Here is an 18,405-nt window from a genome sequence, read left to right on the forward strand (position 1 = left end):
AAAAGCTTAATGATGTTGAGCATGAGAAAGAGTCTTTGGTTGTTAAATTGTCTAAATCACATCCTTAATTGACTCTTTGAAATCTGAAAATACTATGCTTATTGATAAATTGGGTGCCTCTACTTCATATTCTTCTAATTCTGAAAGAAAAACTTTGTTTGTTAAGCATGTGAAAGTTGAAGAAGTCAAAGCCAATATAGCTTGCTTGGATAAGGGCAAAACTTCTTGTATGAATACTTGTGTGAAGCCCGAATTCAAGGCTCTTTCAAGGAAACAAACTCATGCAAAGTTTGTTCCTACATGCCACCATTGTGGGATTATTGGTCATATTAGACCAAATTGTTCTAAGTTGAAATCCCAAAGACCTTGGAATAAAAAGGCTGCTCCTAAGAAAGAAAAAGGTGGTGTAGAGTCATGTTTGTCTAGATCTAAGTATATGTACATCCCTCCTCATATGAGACAAGCTTCTCCGAAATTTGTCCCTACCTGCCATCATTGTAGAAAAGTTGGTCATATTCGACCTAACTGTTTTAAGTTAAGACCTCGTGAGCATAAGAGTGAGAATTCATATTCTAGGAAAGGTTTTGAGGGGCTATGCATAATGATGAAGGGAGTGTTATCTAGGTTAGATGAGTTTGACAAGAGTCACAAATCTGTACCTAGGGTTAAGAAGGTTTGGGTTAGGAAGGTCGATACCATTTACCCTTTGAGGGGGAGTGGTAGTGAACTCACCTAAAGTAAGGTGGTCCATAACATGCTTAGGATTGGTTGTCTTGCATATTTCTTCATATCCTAGAGCATGTAGCATTCATTGCATTGCATTGCATTTATTATTATTTTTTTTGTTTTTGTTTGTTTTTTTTAATTTTCAGTTTTGCATATATATGCATTGCATTAATTTTGTGCATTTTATTTAAAAAAAAAAATTCAAAAATTCAAAAAGACAAAAATATAGTTTTTAGGTTGTCTCCTTATTTTTGTCATATGCACCTTGATAGTCCATAAATTTCTCATGTATACTTCATGGATCCAATTCCTTATATCTCAAAATGTGCTTACTATACATGGGATGAATATTTATTAATGGACTGATTTTTTTTGGCCTAAGCTTATGCTTCTATGGTACATTTTACCTATGCTTGAACTCTTGTGCACATTTAAGCTTAAATTGAGTATGAATTTGGCCTTAAGGGTGAGTTATGTTAGGCAACCATGTGAGAAAGATTGACTAGTAGTGTCTATCAAATTGACCAAATGCTAGTTGAACCTAGGACCTAGAAATTCTAGCATTCCTCTAATTTGTTTTAAGCACTAAATGATTAAAGACACATTCTCAAAGAGAAAAATAGTGAAACAAGAAAACAAAAGAACACATTCCAAAATGAATCTATTTCACTGTGTCTTATTTGTGCTCAACTTGTCCCTATAGAAATAGTTGTGACCATATTCATTGTGGAAAGAGACGGTCATTACCGGACAACGTTTGAGTATGTGATATTACTACATGGAAAGTGTATTGGATGAGGGTGACACGGCTCTAGCAAGGTTTGACTTTTGTTTAAATATACATGTCAATCTTCCCATGAGGTAATTTAAGTTTTTGCTTGCTAGCCTATCCCCTCACCTCGTAAGTTCATAAACTTACTTGATGGTTAGCTTTCACACACAACACACAAGCATGGGTCGAGTGAAACATGTTGCTTTGCTTGTGTTGAAAAAACTTTTGTTTCATATTTTTTTATTCTCATGTATATTTTGGACATTTTGAGATATTACCGGATAATCATTGCTTAATACATGAGTCTTTTATGTTTTATCATGTGAGTGTATTTGACATAATGAGTCTTATATTGAGGGGGAGAAAAAAAAAATTATGACTTTTTTCTTCATTTTTTTTATGTCATTCACTGAGGGGGAGAATTTTTTTTTTTTTTTTTATCATGCTCTTGCATTTCACTCATTATGCATTCATAGTTTTGATTTTGTTTATGTTTCTCTGACTTTCCTTGGGCTTATTGGTGTTTTACTGCCCTTTGTCCATTCATGACAAAAAGGGGGAGAGAAAATTTTAGAGAGTGCAAACTGGGAATAGCAGACTGGGAATAGATAGAACACCATAGATGATTTTGATTTTGATATACTTGTTGCATCTATGAAAGATATTTGTTTTGTGTTTTAACAGATTTGGTGAGCTATTCATGATTATATTCTATTCAAATCTGTTATATTATTGGTACATTGGGTATTTCTATTCCACATACGTTTAATATGTTTTGTGAGTGTTTCAGGAAACAGGAGTTATCTATTCAGATATAACTTGTAAATTTTGTCACAGAATTGTCAAAGGGGGAGTTTGTTGGGTTTTGAATTGCCAAATTCAGTGACAAAATACATTCATCTGCAATCCCGTCAGCAGTGCATACACGAGGTGTTGTGTCAAGAGAAGACCTAGAAGATCGATATGATATGGTTAAATTTAATCAAATCGGAATTCTTTAATTAGAGTTAAAATAGGATTTGATTAAATTTTGTATCCTGCACATGTATCAGTATTCGGACCATAACTTTCGGCTCGAGAATCGGATTGAGGTGAAATCAGCGGCATTGGAAAGATAACACAAAATTATACAAATCTTTGTGAAATAAGATTTTCAAAATTCGAAAGTTAGCTATGCCAAAATCGTCTCGCAAGATAAGGAAGAAAATTTGGATGAATCCTATTCCAACTAGAACTAGTTTTTCTTTCCATTTCAACTAGTACTAGGTTTTCTTGTAGTCTATATATAGAGAGTTGTTGTGCACGAAATTGTAAGGAATTCCACATAAGAATTTATGTGCTAAGAGAGGGTTTAAGATATTGAGCGTTAGGGTTAGTCTCTCTTAGAGTTAAAGGTTGTGTCTTCATCACAGATCATATACAACCGAAGTCTACCGGAGTTCCGGTAAAGGAGATCAAGTAGAAGGATTGTGCCAGATGTTCTGGAAAGGGCTACTGCGGTAGAAGTCAAGTGGGTCGCTTGTCTTATGCAAGGGAGTGTCAATTGCAAAGGTTTTGTAAGTGTAAACTTCTTGTAATCCTTATTCTTTTATAGTTGATTGATTTCCTGGGTTTGGCTGCCCCGGAGAGGTTATACATTTTAGAGAGTTCTCTAAATGGTTTCCTCTTCGTAACCAAAATATTTGTGTCTCTGTGATCTATTGTTCTACATATTTTGGTTGTATGATTGTTTAATTTTTAATTCCGCGTATTATTTACATACAACTATTCAACTCTCTTATTTGTGTCGTTTGGAGTCGTTTTTAGAATTTACAAAAATAAATAAAGATCTTAAACCAAATTGTAGTTTGGGAGCAAAACTAGTTTAATGGTTTTTAGCAAGTAATATGAGTAATACTATATGAGCAAACAAGTCTATATAAAAAAAAATTAAAAAATTATCTTTGTCATTTATAACTTGTGTTTGGATAAGTGACCTCTATAGTAATCTGTATAAAAATTAAAATTGTTCTTCAAATAATAAATGCTTACTAAGAGTTTTTGATGTTATACTAGAAACAGAGGACATATGCTAATGCTTATCATACAATGTTATCGGTCTGGAGTTGATTACTCATGGATTTCAAAGCGCTGAAATGTAAGAATATATTCTAACAAAAAAGTCTCCAATTTTATTTGTTTACCATGTTTGGTTTAGTTGTCACTGAAAAACTTTGTTCCATGACATATTTCTTGTTATATACTTACAGGGATCTTAGTTTCAACAGATTGGAAAAAAAAATTCCAGACTTTGAAGTTCCAAACAATTTGACTAATATGTAAGCTATCTACATTTATGAGAGAAATTAGTGTACTTTGCGATGCATAGGAGGCCTTGCAGCTTTTCCTTTTTTATTTTATTTTATGTATTGTGGAGCTTCCTTATTTATTGAATCAAACGAGTTGTCTAATCATACAAAGTAGGAGATTCACCACAATGTGATATAAGGTAGGCTTAACCATGTTGTCATTTTGTTGCTTACTAAAATAGGTATCTAATAAGCAACTTGTTCAGTGGGACTATTCCAAGATGGATCAGGAACAGTAAACAGTATGTTTTTCATATTAAATTTTACAAAATTTTGTACAAGCCTTATTTTTATCTTCTGTATTCCTTTTTCTTTTTCTTTTTTTGGGCCTGCAGAGGAATTACATCAGAAGAATAATGTGTTTGTTTGTTTGTAGGACCTTCGATCTTTCCTACAATAACTTGACCAAAACATTTGAAGATACTCGTATAGGAACAACCTTGTAAGAATATTCTTTTTTCTTTTTCTTTTTTATTCCTTTTTGTTTAGCTCCAGCCTACCATAGCATTGAAACACTATGCTCTCTTTTAAGTTCTAATCTGTGGAAAATATTGTTTGTCATTTCATCAGGAATTTGTTCAAAAGCTTTCATGGACTAGAAAACTCGTAAGCTTCTGATTTATTAAACCTTGAAGTATCATTCGATCTGTTTCCATACATTTATTTTACAGAAGCTAACGCTTCTTTCTTTTGCTACACTAATCAAGAATGCTTGGTGCGTGCCCTGAGGATGATCAATGTTCAGAAGGTAATATACATTTAGACATCTTGTTGAATCTAATTACAATGTATATGCTTCAATTTTCTTGGACATTCCTCTTTGATAATTTTCAATGGGGGAATAAGTCAGTTAAATATTTAATCATTTAACATTATTTTTTGTTCCATTTTGTTTGCTTGTATGTGAACACCATTAACATGTTGCTGTTTTTTGTGCAGAATACCATTCACTGTATATTAATTGTGGAGGAAGCAGAGCAGCTATTGGAAGCATAAGTTATGAAGGGGATACAGACCGTGGAGATCCATCAAAATTTTATCCAAAAGATAACTAGGGATTTAGTAGCACTGGACAATTTCAGAACACGGACATGAACAGCCATATGTATATAGCAAATAATGTATCGACACTCAGAATGCATGACTATGAATTGTACATGAATGCACGCCTCTCTCCCATTTCTCTCACATATTATTTGTGTTGCTTAGCAAATGGAAAATATACTGTGAGACTTCACTTTGCGGAGATAGTAATTAGAGGCAACAAATCCTTTTACAGTCTTGGAAGACGGATATTTGATGTTTATATTCAGGTACTAAATCAAATCAGTTATGCCCTCCTTATTTGTTGATGATGATTTGGTTTGATTGCTTAATATGTTGCAGGGCGAACTGAAGCTGAAAGATTTTGAGATTGAAAAGGAAGCAGAAGGGGTTTATATACCAGTCATTAAGAACATTAGATCAGTTCCAGTTACTAATAAAAGTTTAGAGATTCGCTTTCATTGGGCTGGGAAAGGGACAACAGCTACTCCAAAAAGAGGAACCTAATGTCCTCTTATATCCGCTATCTCTGTGGAGTCTAGTAAGTAATGTAGTTGGTTCTGTAGTCATTCTTTTTCTGGTTGACATGTTAGTACTTTGCTCTCTCTCTCTCTCTTTCTCTCTCTCTCTCTCAAACACATTTTCATTTCAGGTACTGACACCCTAGAAAACCCCAAAACTTCTTATCTAGCAAAATATCTAATCAACGATACAATAGGATTGAAGAGTTCTGTTTGTAGGTAGCAAAAATAAGCACATCTATTTTATACCTGATAAGTACCAATACTAGGGGAGAGGGATCCCAAGAAACAACATATCGTATCTTAATGACACCAAATGGTATTAAATAAATGGAATTGTGATGTGCATGGAATTGAATGAAATAGAGCAGCTTGAGGTTCCCTACGAGCTTCGACTTATTTTGTATCTAGAGCTGATTGATGATGAATCATAGATGAATAGCAAATATATTGCAAGCAATTCCATAATTATTGGATACAAAGTTATATTTAAAATAAGCCACTTTGCAATTTGGTGGAAGTACAATCCATATTTTGACATCCTTAACGTAGCTTGCATCCATGTGACATCCTATGACATCTTGTTTTGGATTGATCACATAAATGTGTTCCTTCACATACAACACAAAAAGCAGAATGCAATCTTATGAGTAATCTTCTTGGAAAATTTTCTTTTCATACAGATTCCAGACTGAGCAAATGGAAGATAATCATTGTGATCGGAGCTGTAGTTCTTGCATTATTTGTTATTCTTCCAATTTTAGGCATTCTTCGGAGGAAAGGCTGTCTGGGAGGCAGGATATCAAGAGAAAAAGGTAATAAATACTATGCAAATCTGGATGTAGAAAGGATTAAAAAAAAAACTTTCCTTTTGTCCAACTATTAGAGTAGTGAGAACATTGTATTGCATTCGAAAGACTTGGTACTCTATTGCAGACAATTTTTTCTTTCTTTGCGCCTAGATGAATAATCAGCATCCAACAATAGAACCATCACAAGCAGCTACAAGAGTGCATATGATATGAACCAATCTCAATAATACTTGCGGCACTTTACATTCAATGAAATTAGGTTTATGCAAATTTAACGATGTTTGTAAATAAGCTCACCAGTTTACCATGTAAATTTTGAGTTCATTGCTTATTTAAATGATGGCAATATTTATGTGAGCAATGATTAGATAGTTCAATTTCATTCTTGGGCATACATTTGGGATCAGTCTAGTTCAAGGATGAAAGAGGGAAATGATAATTGACATCAAGTTGATTCATCTTCACATCTCCATAAAGTCACATAAGCTAGGTTGAGCAAGCTTATGTGTAGTAGCTGGAGTTAGTCTCTTTTAGTTGCATTGCTTGGTATCGTTATCTCAAATATCATCTAGATACTCTATAGGCATTCAGATACAAAATTAAGAAGTCTAACTATTTTTTAAGATTCAGTCAAACATCTTGGGGGTGTTTGGCAAACCCCACAGCATTGTTGGCAAACCCCACGGCACTGTAGACCTCAGGTACAGTCTGAAAAACAAACAGACTGATGCTGGCTGATAGGCTCGGTTTGAAAATTAACATTGTAAATAAACCCTATTTTTCCCCTTTAGCATTCTATATACCCAAATTTTTCCCTCCCGTCTCACAGCGAGAAACTTCTACCCCTCTTCCCCAGCAACAGTCACCCCTTCCTCCTCCTTCCATCTCCTTCCTCTTTCCGCCATTCTCTTTCTCCTTCCCCCATTCTCTGTCTCAGCATATAGGAGGATCAACAAGGAAAGGGAATCAGCCGCACCTTCATCGGGTTGGTGATTGGGTTCTGTATTTGAACCTATGCGCCGCCGGTGAGTAAATCTTCTGTTCTCTGTTCTTCGCACTCTAGTGAGGGAGCAAGAAGAGGAAGAAATGATGAACTGCGGAAGAACGAATGAGGGAGCAGGAAGAGGAAGAAATGATGAACATTAATTTTCTATTTTTCATAAGGGCATATTTGTCTTTTAATATAAATTGGCTTCTCCCATACACACGGTCTGCAGGTGTGTAACTGCATCATGGTCAGACTTGCCTGGACAAGGGAATAGTGCCGTGGATGTGGGGGAACGTGTTGTCACTTAACAAACAAGACCCTTAAGCTCGCTATTTTGACAGCTTTGAAAAGATTGGATCTGCAAACTGGTTTCTTTACCTTTAAGCAAATCAGGGCAGCCACTAACAACTTCGATGTTGCAAATAAGATTGGGGAAGGTGGTTTTGGATCCGTCTACAAGGTATCCTGGATTTCATATTCCTTCTTTCTTCTTTCACTTTCTTTTTTACTATTTTTTTTTCTGAATATTTTGCGTGTACCTTTCCTATTGGTAACAGAAACTTATAGGAAAACCTCGAGTACGTACCTGAAAAATTTATATTCTTAATGCAAGGTATACTGTTAGATGGCACTATAATTGCTCTTAAACAACTCTCTCCAACATCAAAACAAGGAAATCGTAAATTTGTAAATGAAATAGGCATGATATCTGCTTTACAGCACCCAAATCTTGTTAGATTGTATGGATGCTGTATTGAAGGAAATCAACTATTTTTGGTATATGAATTCATGGAAAACAATAGCTTGGCACGTGCTTTGTTTGGTAAGCTTAATGTTTTTATTTAGTATTTTATGTTGACTTTTACTTATCAAAAAAATAAAAATTATGTTCACTTTAGAGAGCATAAGACCTTAGCACTGCGAATGGTGTATATCAAGATCTTAGTGAACGAAATAACCATCCTGCTATTTACAAAATATGCAGGTGCAGAGGAATATTGCTTAAAATTGGACTGGCCTACGAGGCAGAAAATATGTGTCGGCATAGCTAGAGGTCTGACTTTCTTGCATGAGGAATCACCACTAAGAATTGTTCTTAGAGACATCAAATCTACCAATGTTCTACTGGATGGGGACCTTTTTGACTTCGGTTTGGCCAAGCTTGATGAAGAGGATAATACCCACATCAGCACCAGAGTTGCTGGAACAATGTGAGCTACCTTTTTCTCTCTTTCCTTCAATACGGAGTCTTTTTTGTCATTCTATTCTTCCTTTTCTTTTGGCCTCCCAAGGATTAAGTACTGTAGACGTCTTGGAATAAGTATATGGTTGGATTTTTATACGTTAGCTGTCTACATTTGCAACATCATGCTTATAGAGAAATTCTTAGCTTTATCAAACATGTACTATAGTTATTAAATGCCTCAATACATGATGCACTAAACAATCAGCTAACCACGTAAAGTAAAAATTGCAGGATACAGAAAAGCAAAAGGAAGAAAAATCTTTCCATTCAACTATTAACACAAATGCTAGCCCTAAAAGCTAACTCCCTCTAAAATTTGAAAAAAAAATGATAGAAATAAAATTGTTTTCAATTATTCTCTCATCCTACACCCAAAAAAACATGTTAATGCATGCCATTTAAAGTGATCTAACAAACAACTGTTTCCAAAGGGAAAAGAAATTATTGACATCTTGTAGAATCATAAGAACCAGTCCCCCTTGAACTTGAGCCCGATGACTTGTCAAATTGTGTAGCTATTGGTACATGACTACGTTAGTTCTCAACTTACAAGTTGCAAGAGTCATGAAATGTTCTTCTTCCTTGCTGACAATAATTTTCTGTATCTTTGACATAATGAAAATTATCGCTCAATTCTAGGAACCTTATTGATTGCATATTTGAATTTTGAATGCAAATGAAATATGATTTGATACGTAAGTTTCTCTTGATGTTGGACTTTGTTGAATATGAACTTTTTTCCTTTTTCCCTGAGCAATCATACTAATGATCTAAGTGATAATATAATCCTTATTTGTAGAGGATACATGGCGCCAAAATATGCATTGTGGGGTTATTTAACCTATAAAGCAGATGTTTATAATTTTGGTGTTGTTGCGTTGGAAATTGTCGCTGGCAGAGACGGAGGGAGGGGGGGACCGGGGTGGGCCATGGTCCCCCCCCAAAATAAGGAAAAAAAATATTATAAGTAAAAAAAATAATAAAAAAATTAAAAAAGTAAAAAAAGTAAGGTTAAAGTTTTAATTTTAGTTATTTGGCCCCTCCAAACAAAAAAATTGGCCCCTATTTTTAATTTTGTTGGTCCATACCCACTAAGTTTTTTTTATTTTTGGCCCTTACTTTCAAATGTTCACTTTTTTTGGCCCTTACGGTAGTCTTTAGTTCATAAAAAACAACCAAAATAATTTTTTTTAATAAAAAAATTCTAAAGAACCGAAAAAAAAAAATTTGGCTGGCCCCTTCCCATAAAATTTCCTGGCTCCGTCCCTGGTCGCTGGGAAGAGCAACATGAAATATCGATCAAATGAGAATTATGTATGCCTTCTAGATTGAGTAAGATTGATCTTTTCTTTTAATATACGCAACTATATAAATTTTGGAGACCTGGTTGCTTCCTTGTCTCTTTCCACTCAACTTGGTCATCCTAATCTTTTACTCTAGTCTCAAGCAGCAAAATAAACTAAATTATGTTGAAATTGTCTGCCTTGTTCACTTCACACCTGAGTTCAGCTTATCGACCTGTATTTTTTCTTCTATGTGAGTATAGTTGCTTTTTTATTCTCTTTTATTGATTTGCTACTTTTCATTTCCATTCTCTTTTCTATGCTTATCATAGGCCCTTGTTCTACAAAGAAAGGGTAATCTAATGGAGCTGGTGGATCCACAGTTGGGGTCTGAGTTAAACAAGGAAGAGGCAATTAGAATGATCAAAGTAGCACTCTTATGCACTAATCCATCACTAGCACTTAGACCCACCATGTCTTCGGTTGTAAGCATGCTCGAAGGCCAAACCATTGTTGATGAAGCCACCTTGGATTCGAGTATATATGGTGATGAATTGGGGTTTAGTGGCTTAAGAGACCAGTTTGAACAACTGCAGCCAGTACCAATGAGCACAAGTGCAATAAAGAGCCTTATGAATTCATCAGATAAGACTTGGGTTGGATCTACTTCTACATCTGCTCAGGATCTCTATCGAGTTAATCTTGATTCTCACTAATTTCAGCATATTTTTGCCCCCAACCATGCTAAATGCTTATTCTAATTAATAAAGCAACATTTGCTTCACCAACTCCAAGAGTTAAATGAACAACTATGTGGTATTAGTCCATAGTACTTCTTGAGGGATTTGGTTGGGACTCTGCAAGGACATGGAAAATAGTACATTGTTGAATTCTGAATAAGAGAATATGTTGTAATGAAGTGAAGATTTAAACAATGTGTTTGCAGTGCTCGCAATTGCGAGCCCCCTAACTATTCTAAGGTGTTTTAGTTAGTCTATTTTCTATTCATATCCGCATTCTTTGTAGTTGGAAATGGATACTATATACTACACTTTCATTACAGTTTTATCTCACCAAGCTGATGTCACAATGTCCATCAACCTTTATATATATATATACTCAACTCTCATTTTACTTTTAGTTCATTGGGTTGATGTAGCAGTGTCAATTAGCTTTTGAATCAGTTTTCATTAAAAAAGAAAAAAAATATAAAATTTAAATCTGATTAATATTGTCACATCGATTTAGTAGAATTATCAATGGATAAAACTGACAGGCATGCTAACTGCTTAGTAGGCGAAGCGAAGCCCAAAGGCTACCATCCTGGTCAACTTTAGAGCATCAATCATAACATGGATTGGATAGCATTATTTATTTTAGAAGAAAATTCTTTGATAGCAGTCAAATCAAAGAGTATGCCTTTGATTTGGACAGGAAGCATGCTCAAGAATGGCTAATAGCATGCCTTTATGAACAGGAAGTATGCTCAAGAATGGCTAATCGCCCCAATCACAGAAGATATCCACACCTTTCGAATAAGGATTGTTTTTTGGAATATTAAGAAAGTGCAGCACATATAATGTCAACATCATTAATTGTGCACAATTTAGCTGGATGACCCACCTCTACTCTCCAATATGAAAGCAATATTCTCCTTTGAAAAACTCTAAACAGATAAATATCACAATTTATGCGGAATTAACAGATATTTATCAAAGCAAACAATCACTAAAATATAAACAATCACACACAAGGATTTTGGTAACGAATAGGAAACCTTTTAGAAACTAATCTAAAAGTAAAACCTCTCCGGAGCAGTCAAACCAGAGAAATCACTATCAAAAGATTATCCAGAGATTACATACACTAGGAACACTTACAACCCTTTGCAAGACCTTGGCTCTGTAAGATCGACAAGCCTACAACTCGTCTCCTTGTTCACAATCTTCTTCAATGTGATTCTCCTTTACTGGACCCTTCCGATAGATTTCTCAACTGTAGATTTATCAAATGAATAACTAAAACTCTAAGAGATTCAATTTAACGCTCACCACATATGATCTCTCTTAGCACAGCCTCCGACGAACTCTCTGAGGGCGAAAATTCGTCTTCTCTCTTCTATAATGATGTATATATATTAGTACATCAAACACTAGACCTGGGCCCAATAAAAACACGTTTTTGGGCATAATAGGTACAGGGTGTACGGACAGGTTAATGGGCTGTCCGGACAGGGCCTTGCGGAGCACAAATAGAGTTTCTGGAAAGCCTGTCCGGACAGCCTAGCATCGTGTCCAGACATGGCCTGCAGTGGGAGAAAACAGTATTTTGGAAATGCTGTCCAGTCTTGATCAACAGCTCCGATCGATGGGCGTTTGTGGTCCGATTGAGCTGAAATTTTGTAGGAAAGTTCATGACACATGAATCTACATTATGAACGGTGAAAATTAGATTCTGAACATTCTATATCAGTGTTTGAGCTCGTGAACAGTAACATTTACATTTTAGAACTGAATTAAGTCAATACAAGAACTAACATCCTTTTTTTCTCATTCACACCTTTTGAACAAGAAATCTTTTCGGAATACTAAGTAATAATGTCACTACAAAAAAAAAAAAAAAAAAAAAAGAACAAAAAAAAGCGCCCTTCTTTTCTTTTTTAAAGCCAGGAAATCGATGTATAAACGCCAAGAAAAGTTTCTTGCCGTTTATTTTCTAGTGTATTAGAAGGGCCAAGTTATCGGGTGTCGGAAAACTTAAAATAAACGCCAACAAAAATTTAAAATTTGTCGCCGATTAATGCAAATGCCAACAATTTTTAAGGAGTTTAATGTAAACGCCAAGAAAATAATTTCTCATGTTTATTATTCGAACACCATAAAATTTCTCAAATTTTTTTTAAAGATGATTTTAAAGAAATGTAATTTTTGTATACAATTATGACTTATAATTTAGTATAAAATTAAGTTTAAGACTTTTCTACTTTTATTTTACATAAGCGCGCTAATACACATATAAGGGACTTTATATATATTATTTATTTAGATATGTTCCGACCCGACAAAAAAAAAAAAAATCAAAGGTTCCACACCAAATTAACAGCAGCCAAATACGACTCCCACAGTGTTAAGAGTCAAATATGTGTTTGTTTTTTCTTAGCAGTGTTCAGATATATACTAATCAATCAACCATGCATGTGACACAGACACACTGAAGCAACAGTCCTCCGTGGCTCATAAATGTAATGTAAAGGGTCCCTTGAGTGCTGTAATGTATATATATATATATATATATATATCATCACATTTTTTGTGCAGCTTTGCAAGGGAAGCTCGTGGAGGAGATGATGGCAAGATTTGTTCCTTATATTTGCTTTATTCTACTCATCTTGCTTCTTTGCGTTGAAGCACAAGCTGGCCGTCTAGGCCCTACTCCTGATGATGAAGGTGAGCAGATCTTTCTTCTTCTTTTCTCTCTCTCTCTCTCTCTCTATATATATATATATATGAAAAAAATTAGTATATATAAGAGCATTTTTCCAACACTTCCCTCCAAATCCTCTTTCTAAACCCACACTCTCAAAGAATAACGGAAATAACACTTCACATCACCATTCAATTCACACCCCCATTTCAAAATCCAACATAGAGATATAGTATCATCATCATCACCTGCTTGAAATTTCAAAAAATTCTTAGCTATAACTTGATGCTCAAGAATTCCACATATGGAAATTTTTAGGAGCGAAAAATTACACTTGCCCCAAATCATTTCAGGTTGGTGGAAATGGAAATCTAAACATTAAAGCCTCATCTGCCAAATGAATTAGCTGATCAAGAAGGGAAACATGTATTAGGATTAGCATTGTGGTAGATTAAAATATTATTTAATAAAAATTAGAATTAAATTATTTAGGATGCATTTTATCATTATTTTTAAATTGAAGTTCTTATGTATTGTTATTTGCTTGTTATTTTATTGTAATCTATTTAAAAACTCGTGTTTTAATAAATTCTCTGTAAACCCAAAAATAGCTCAATGGCCAGAAGCTATGGATCTCTCTCCTTTCTTTACCCTTTACCGATCTTGTCGGTTATGGAAAACCCATATGATACAATTAAGGGCAACAGTTAACTCTTACATCAACCGACAATAGCCAAGTAGCCACAAGTCGTTTGACAATGGCGACCGACCATCACAACCACGTGCTTACTGACAAAGAGAAAACGGCATCTTCACCGTACTTGGAGTGAAGCTAATTTTCCCGAGTTTTCTCTGTCGTTTTTCTCTCCATTTCCCCGGGAAGGAGATATGCCCATCTCTAATGGGTATTTTTCAAACACCAAAAATGCATTGTTGGCTGTTGCTGCTTCTATTTCCAACTGTGGTGCTCCCAAAAGAACTTTCAGCTTGAGGATGAGCTCTCTCTATATACCCACCATCTTACAACACAAATTTGATGTTTATCTGGTGGCAGCACTTGGATCGTTGCGACTTGCGAGGCAAATTGGTAATGGGGGGAAGAACAAAAGGTAGGTACATCGTATTAGTGGGAGACAAAACTGTTGCTGAGAGTTGCAAAGAGAAAATGCTAAGCCTAAAATAGAGATTCTGTTTTTTGGTAATAAAAACGTTGCTTTAATTATATTTTTGTATAGATAAAATTATGGAGCATTTTAAGGCAAAGTTAATGGGAAATGAAAAAAAAAAAAAAAAATTGATGAGGTTGGTGTATAATGCATGCAGTGGAAGCCCTTGGTGAAATAGCTACACAAGTGGGGAAGAAAGATTGGAATTTCAGAGTAGACCCGTGCGTTAATGACTCGAGCTGGGCAACACCCAAATCGGATTTGTGGCCATTGTACAACAATTCTCTAATCTGCAATTGCTCAATCGCTGCTGGTGTATGTCACGTGGCTCAACTGTACGTACCCTTCATTTCCTTTTTATTGAAATTGTGAACAGATCAAGTTTTTATTCAACAAAAAGCAGAAAAGTTCTTCAATTTTCTTTTATGTAAGTGAAAAGTACTTCAATTTGACTTATATTGGAAAGCTGAAAAGTACTTCAATTTTCTTTTATGCAATTGAAAAGTTCTTAAATTTTGACTTATATTGGAAAGCAGAAGATTACTTCAATTTCTTTGATGCAAGTGAAAAGTACTTAAATTTGACTTAATTGGACCTTTACCATTCATAATAAACAGAGTATATTATGTATTAAAGGGTTCTAATGGAAGTGTGAATAATCTTTTACCTATAATTATTCGTGTTACAGGTTCCTTAAAGGGCAGGATCTTGATGGTGTGCTTCCTCCTTCTCTGGTGAAGCTACCCTACCTAAAGAAGATGTAAGGAAGTCACCAACAATTTGTTCCTGAAAATTGATTTTAAGCTTCTAAGTTCTAATCTAACAGCCCACTTTCCTCTTGCTTGTAGTGACCTCAATCGAAACTACCTTACTGGTACAATACCACCCGTATGGGCTTCTACAAAGTTGGAATACCTGTAAGTTGGTGCTGAATTCATGTCTTATGTTAGCGGCTGAATGCTCTTTCTTATTGCGTTAACCTGATTCACTGCAGGTCAATTTCTGTAAACAAGTTATCAGGACAAATCCCAAGCTACCTGGGAAGCATTACCACTCTTTTATACATGTATGCCCATATTGTATCTTTCTTGCTCACCCTTTCTTAATCTAGTAGAATGCATCATAATTTGATTTGCTTTAGCTGAGCTTTAATATTGACAAATATTTTCAGGAGCTTAGAAACCAATCTGTTTTCTGGAATTGTTCCCCCTGAGCTTGGGAATTTGGTTAACCTGGAGAATCTGTCAGTGTTTCTTTTTTAATCCTTCTATTCATTTTCAAATTAGATTTGATGATTCTTTTCTTAATTATCAACGATTTACTTCTTCAACTGACACTAATTTGAGCTAGTCTGAACTTCCCATTTGATGACTGCAGTATTCTTAGTGCTAACAATCTCACTGGAGAGTTGCCAATAGCTCTCATGAATCTATCCAAATTAACGGAACTGTAAGTGGTTGCAGCCCATTTCTATTCTTACAGTAATTTTATATATTTAATTGAAAAGCTTCAGCTTTCTATGTTATTCAGTCTTGTTTCCAATGTGGCTATATGCAGTAGGATTAGCAGTAACAACTTCACTGGAAAAATACCCGACTTTTTTCAAAGTTGGAAACAACTTCAGAAATTGTATGTGCTCTATTTTTTTTTTTTTTTTTTTTTAAAAAAAAATCCCATAATGTTAAAACTAGTAGAATATTCAAGCGTAATCTAACCTGTTAGAATTGTGCTTTTAACAGAGAGATTCAAGCTAGTGGTCTTGAGGGGCCCATTCCTCCTAACATTTCTGTCCTGAGTAATTTAACCGAGTTGTAAGTTCTGCCTTCGAAGTACTCTTGGGTTGCATAATCTCTCTCTTATCTTCATGTGATACTCAAATTAACAAGACTTGTTGCTTAAGACCCTAACATTTATTAATAATGCAATTTGGTGCAGAAGGATTAGTGACTTACTTGGTGAGGGTTCTAAATTTCCAACTTTAAGCAGCATGACAAAAATGAAAAGATTGTAAGTAATTCTTTTTCTGTTAAATTTCAACAACTCAAATGATACAAGTTTATAGCAATTTTGCTTAGATGATGGCGGTTGACTTTGCAGGATGTTGAGGAGCTGCAATCTCTATGGACCAATCCCCGCATCTATATCAAAAATGACAGTACTACAAATTCTGTAGTTCTTCTTTCCTTTCTGCTCTCTCTCTCTTTTTTTTTTTTTTGGTTTTTGTTTCATTTACTGAAATATTACTTAACTATAAAACCCAGATGGTTGGATTATTTCAATTAAGAATATATATATATTTTTTTTAACTTAACTATATACATACAGATGTTTGAAGTTTTCTTATCTCCTTTTTTGTTTTTGGCTAGCATAAGTAGATTTGGCATATTCAAATTTATGGACTTTGGGTTATCATGGTACTTTATTCTTGAAGCTAATTGTGAATAACTTCTAGAATTAAGATCATCTGCTGAAACTATCAAACCGAGGTGTAGTTTTGGAGTAAGATTAGTTTGAAAAAAGGAGTTGGAAACATCGTTCATCTCATGAATATGTAATAATTAATTATCTGCTTTCATCCTTTAGCCTTTGAAAAAAAATGATGATTGCTTCTAATCTTTACAGCCTACGCCTTTTAGAAAGTAGCTATCTAAGGTTGTCAACCCATACTCATTGTAGGAATGACAGCCATGACCCACCCCCTCCTACTCCTTTGGCCCATTGTGGCAGCTGTAGTAAGATACCTTTGAACATGCTCACTTTAGTTAGGCTGTCTATGGAATCTGTTCTAACCTACATATCCACTGTTATATGGGCATTCACGTCTCTCTTTCAATTTTTTCTTCCTATATTAATATATTATGTTTTTTGACTCTATACTTTAAAATCTGGACATTTATGTCTCATTTCATAATCCTTCTTTTCTATTATTATAACCACTAATTACTCGTAATATCCAAGCAGAGATCTCAGCTTCAACAGATTGGAAGGAAATGTTCCAGATTTTTCAGATCAAGATAGTTTGGAAGTCATGTAAGTGTGGAGTTAAAACCCTAAATCTAGCTCTATTGTAGAGAAGCTCAAATAAACAATTAAAAAGCAGCTTAAAGCACACAAATAATAATGATTTGGCTTATCTCCTATGTTTATAGGTGAAGATATGAGGAATTTCACTATCATAAAAGAGATTATATTGCTTATTGTTACCAATGCACATTTGTACATACATACATTTCTATATGTATATATCATCAGAAAGTATATTTTACTTTCAAATATTTCTCCTTTAGTAATGATATAAATAAGTGTTTAACTAGAGCGTGATTATGTTGCGCTTTGAACAGGATTCTTACAAGCAACTTGCTCAATGGGACTATTCCAGACTGGATCAAAGCCCGAGATAATCGCGAGTATATAATTCATCTTGAACTCTATTTGAAATTTGAATGACATGTTTTCTTTTTCTGTTTCTCTTTTTTTTTTTTTTTTTTAATAATGTTTCAGCACTTATATAATCTTTACAGACCTCATAGTGTTCCAATATACATTGATTCATCTCTTGAACACTTTATGGTCAGTGGGAGATCTCCTTGAATCATATTGAATTGGTGAATTCAACCGATTTGGTACCAGCATAGATTTGCTTTTTGCACCATGTGACTGTAATTTGGAAACTGCATGTTGGCAATTAATTTTGAGTTGGTTACGGAAGTTTTCTGGTGTTAGCTTGAATTGACCGGTTTATCAAAACCTTTTCAAATATAATTTTTCTTTTCTTATGGATTTATAATGAGTTATTACTGAAAATACGTTTTTGTGCAGCGAAATGGATCTTTCTTACAACAACTTTTCAGAAATCCTTGCGCCACCTACTTGTCGAGACTCCCTGTAAGAACTTTTCTTATCATCTTGATAAGTTTACTTGAGGTTTGCATACTTACCCTCTTCACCAGCATTTAATTTTTCAAAACTAACTAGGTTCTCATTTCATCAGGAATTTGTTTCAGAGCTTCTCTGGACAGGACAATTTGTAAGCTTCTAACTTGAAAACTTATAAGAAGAACCAATGTGTTTTGGAC

At 34.6% G+C, this 18,405-nt stretch overlaps 1 protein-coding gene and 1 pseudogene across 1 annotated transcript in view; both read left to right on the plus strand.

Moving 5' to 3' along the window:
* Window positions 1–4,554: 4,554 nt before the first annotated feature.
* Window positions 4,555–10,456, plus strand: LOC132169348 (probable LRR receptor-like serine/threonine-protein kinase At1g53430; annotated as a pseudogene).
* Window positions 10,457–13,047: 2,591 nt separating this feature from the next.
* Window positions 13,048–18,405, plus strand: part of LOC132168624 (probable leucine-rich repeat receptor-like serine/threonine-protein kinase At3g14840) — a 16,043-nt gene continuing 10,685 nt past the window's right edge. The window contains exons 1-15 of the mRNA XM_059579625.1: window positions 13,048–13,186; window positions 14,487–14,664; window positions 15,018–15,089; window positions 15,178–15,246; window positions 15,324–15,395; window positions 15,501–15,572; window positions 15,707–15,778; window positions 15,887–15,958; window positions 16,069–16,140; window positions 16,265–16,336; window positions 16,427–16,498; window positions 17,291–17,359; window positions 17,671–17,736; window positions 18,149–18,214; window positions 18,321–18,356. Of these exons, the coding sequence (XP_059435608.1) occupies window positions 13,084–13,186; window positions 14,487–14,664; window positions 15,018–15,089; window positions 15,178–15,246; window positions 15,324–15,395; window positions 15,501–15,572; window positions 15,707–15,778; window positions 15,887–15,958; window positions 16,069–16,140; window positions 16,265–16,336; window positions 16,427–16,498; window positions 17,291–17,359; window positions 17,671–17,736; window positions 18,149–18,214; window positions 18,321–18,356 (1,163 nt within the window). The 5' untranslated portion in view covers window positions 13,048–13,083. The remainder of the gene's footprint in view (window positions 13,187–14,486; window positions 14,665–15,017; window positions 15,090–15,177; window positions 15,247–15,323; window positions 15,396–15,500; window positions 15,573–15,706; window positions 15,779–15,886; window positions 15,959–16,068; window positions 16,141–16,264; window positions 16,337–16,426; window positions 16,499–17,290; window positions 17,360–17,670; window positions 17,737–18,148; window positions 18,215–18,320; window positions 18,357–18,405) is intronic.

This window comes from Corylus avellana, chromosome ca2 (genome assembly GCF_901000735.1).
Source record: "Corylus avellana chromosome ca2, CavTom2PMs-1.0".
In the NCBI taxonomy this organism is placed as follows: Eukaryota; Viridiplantae; Streptophyta; class Magnoliopsida; order Fagales; family Betulaceae; genus Corylus; species Corylus avellana.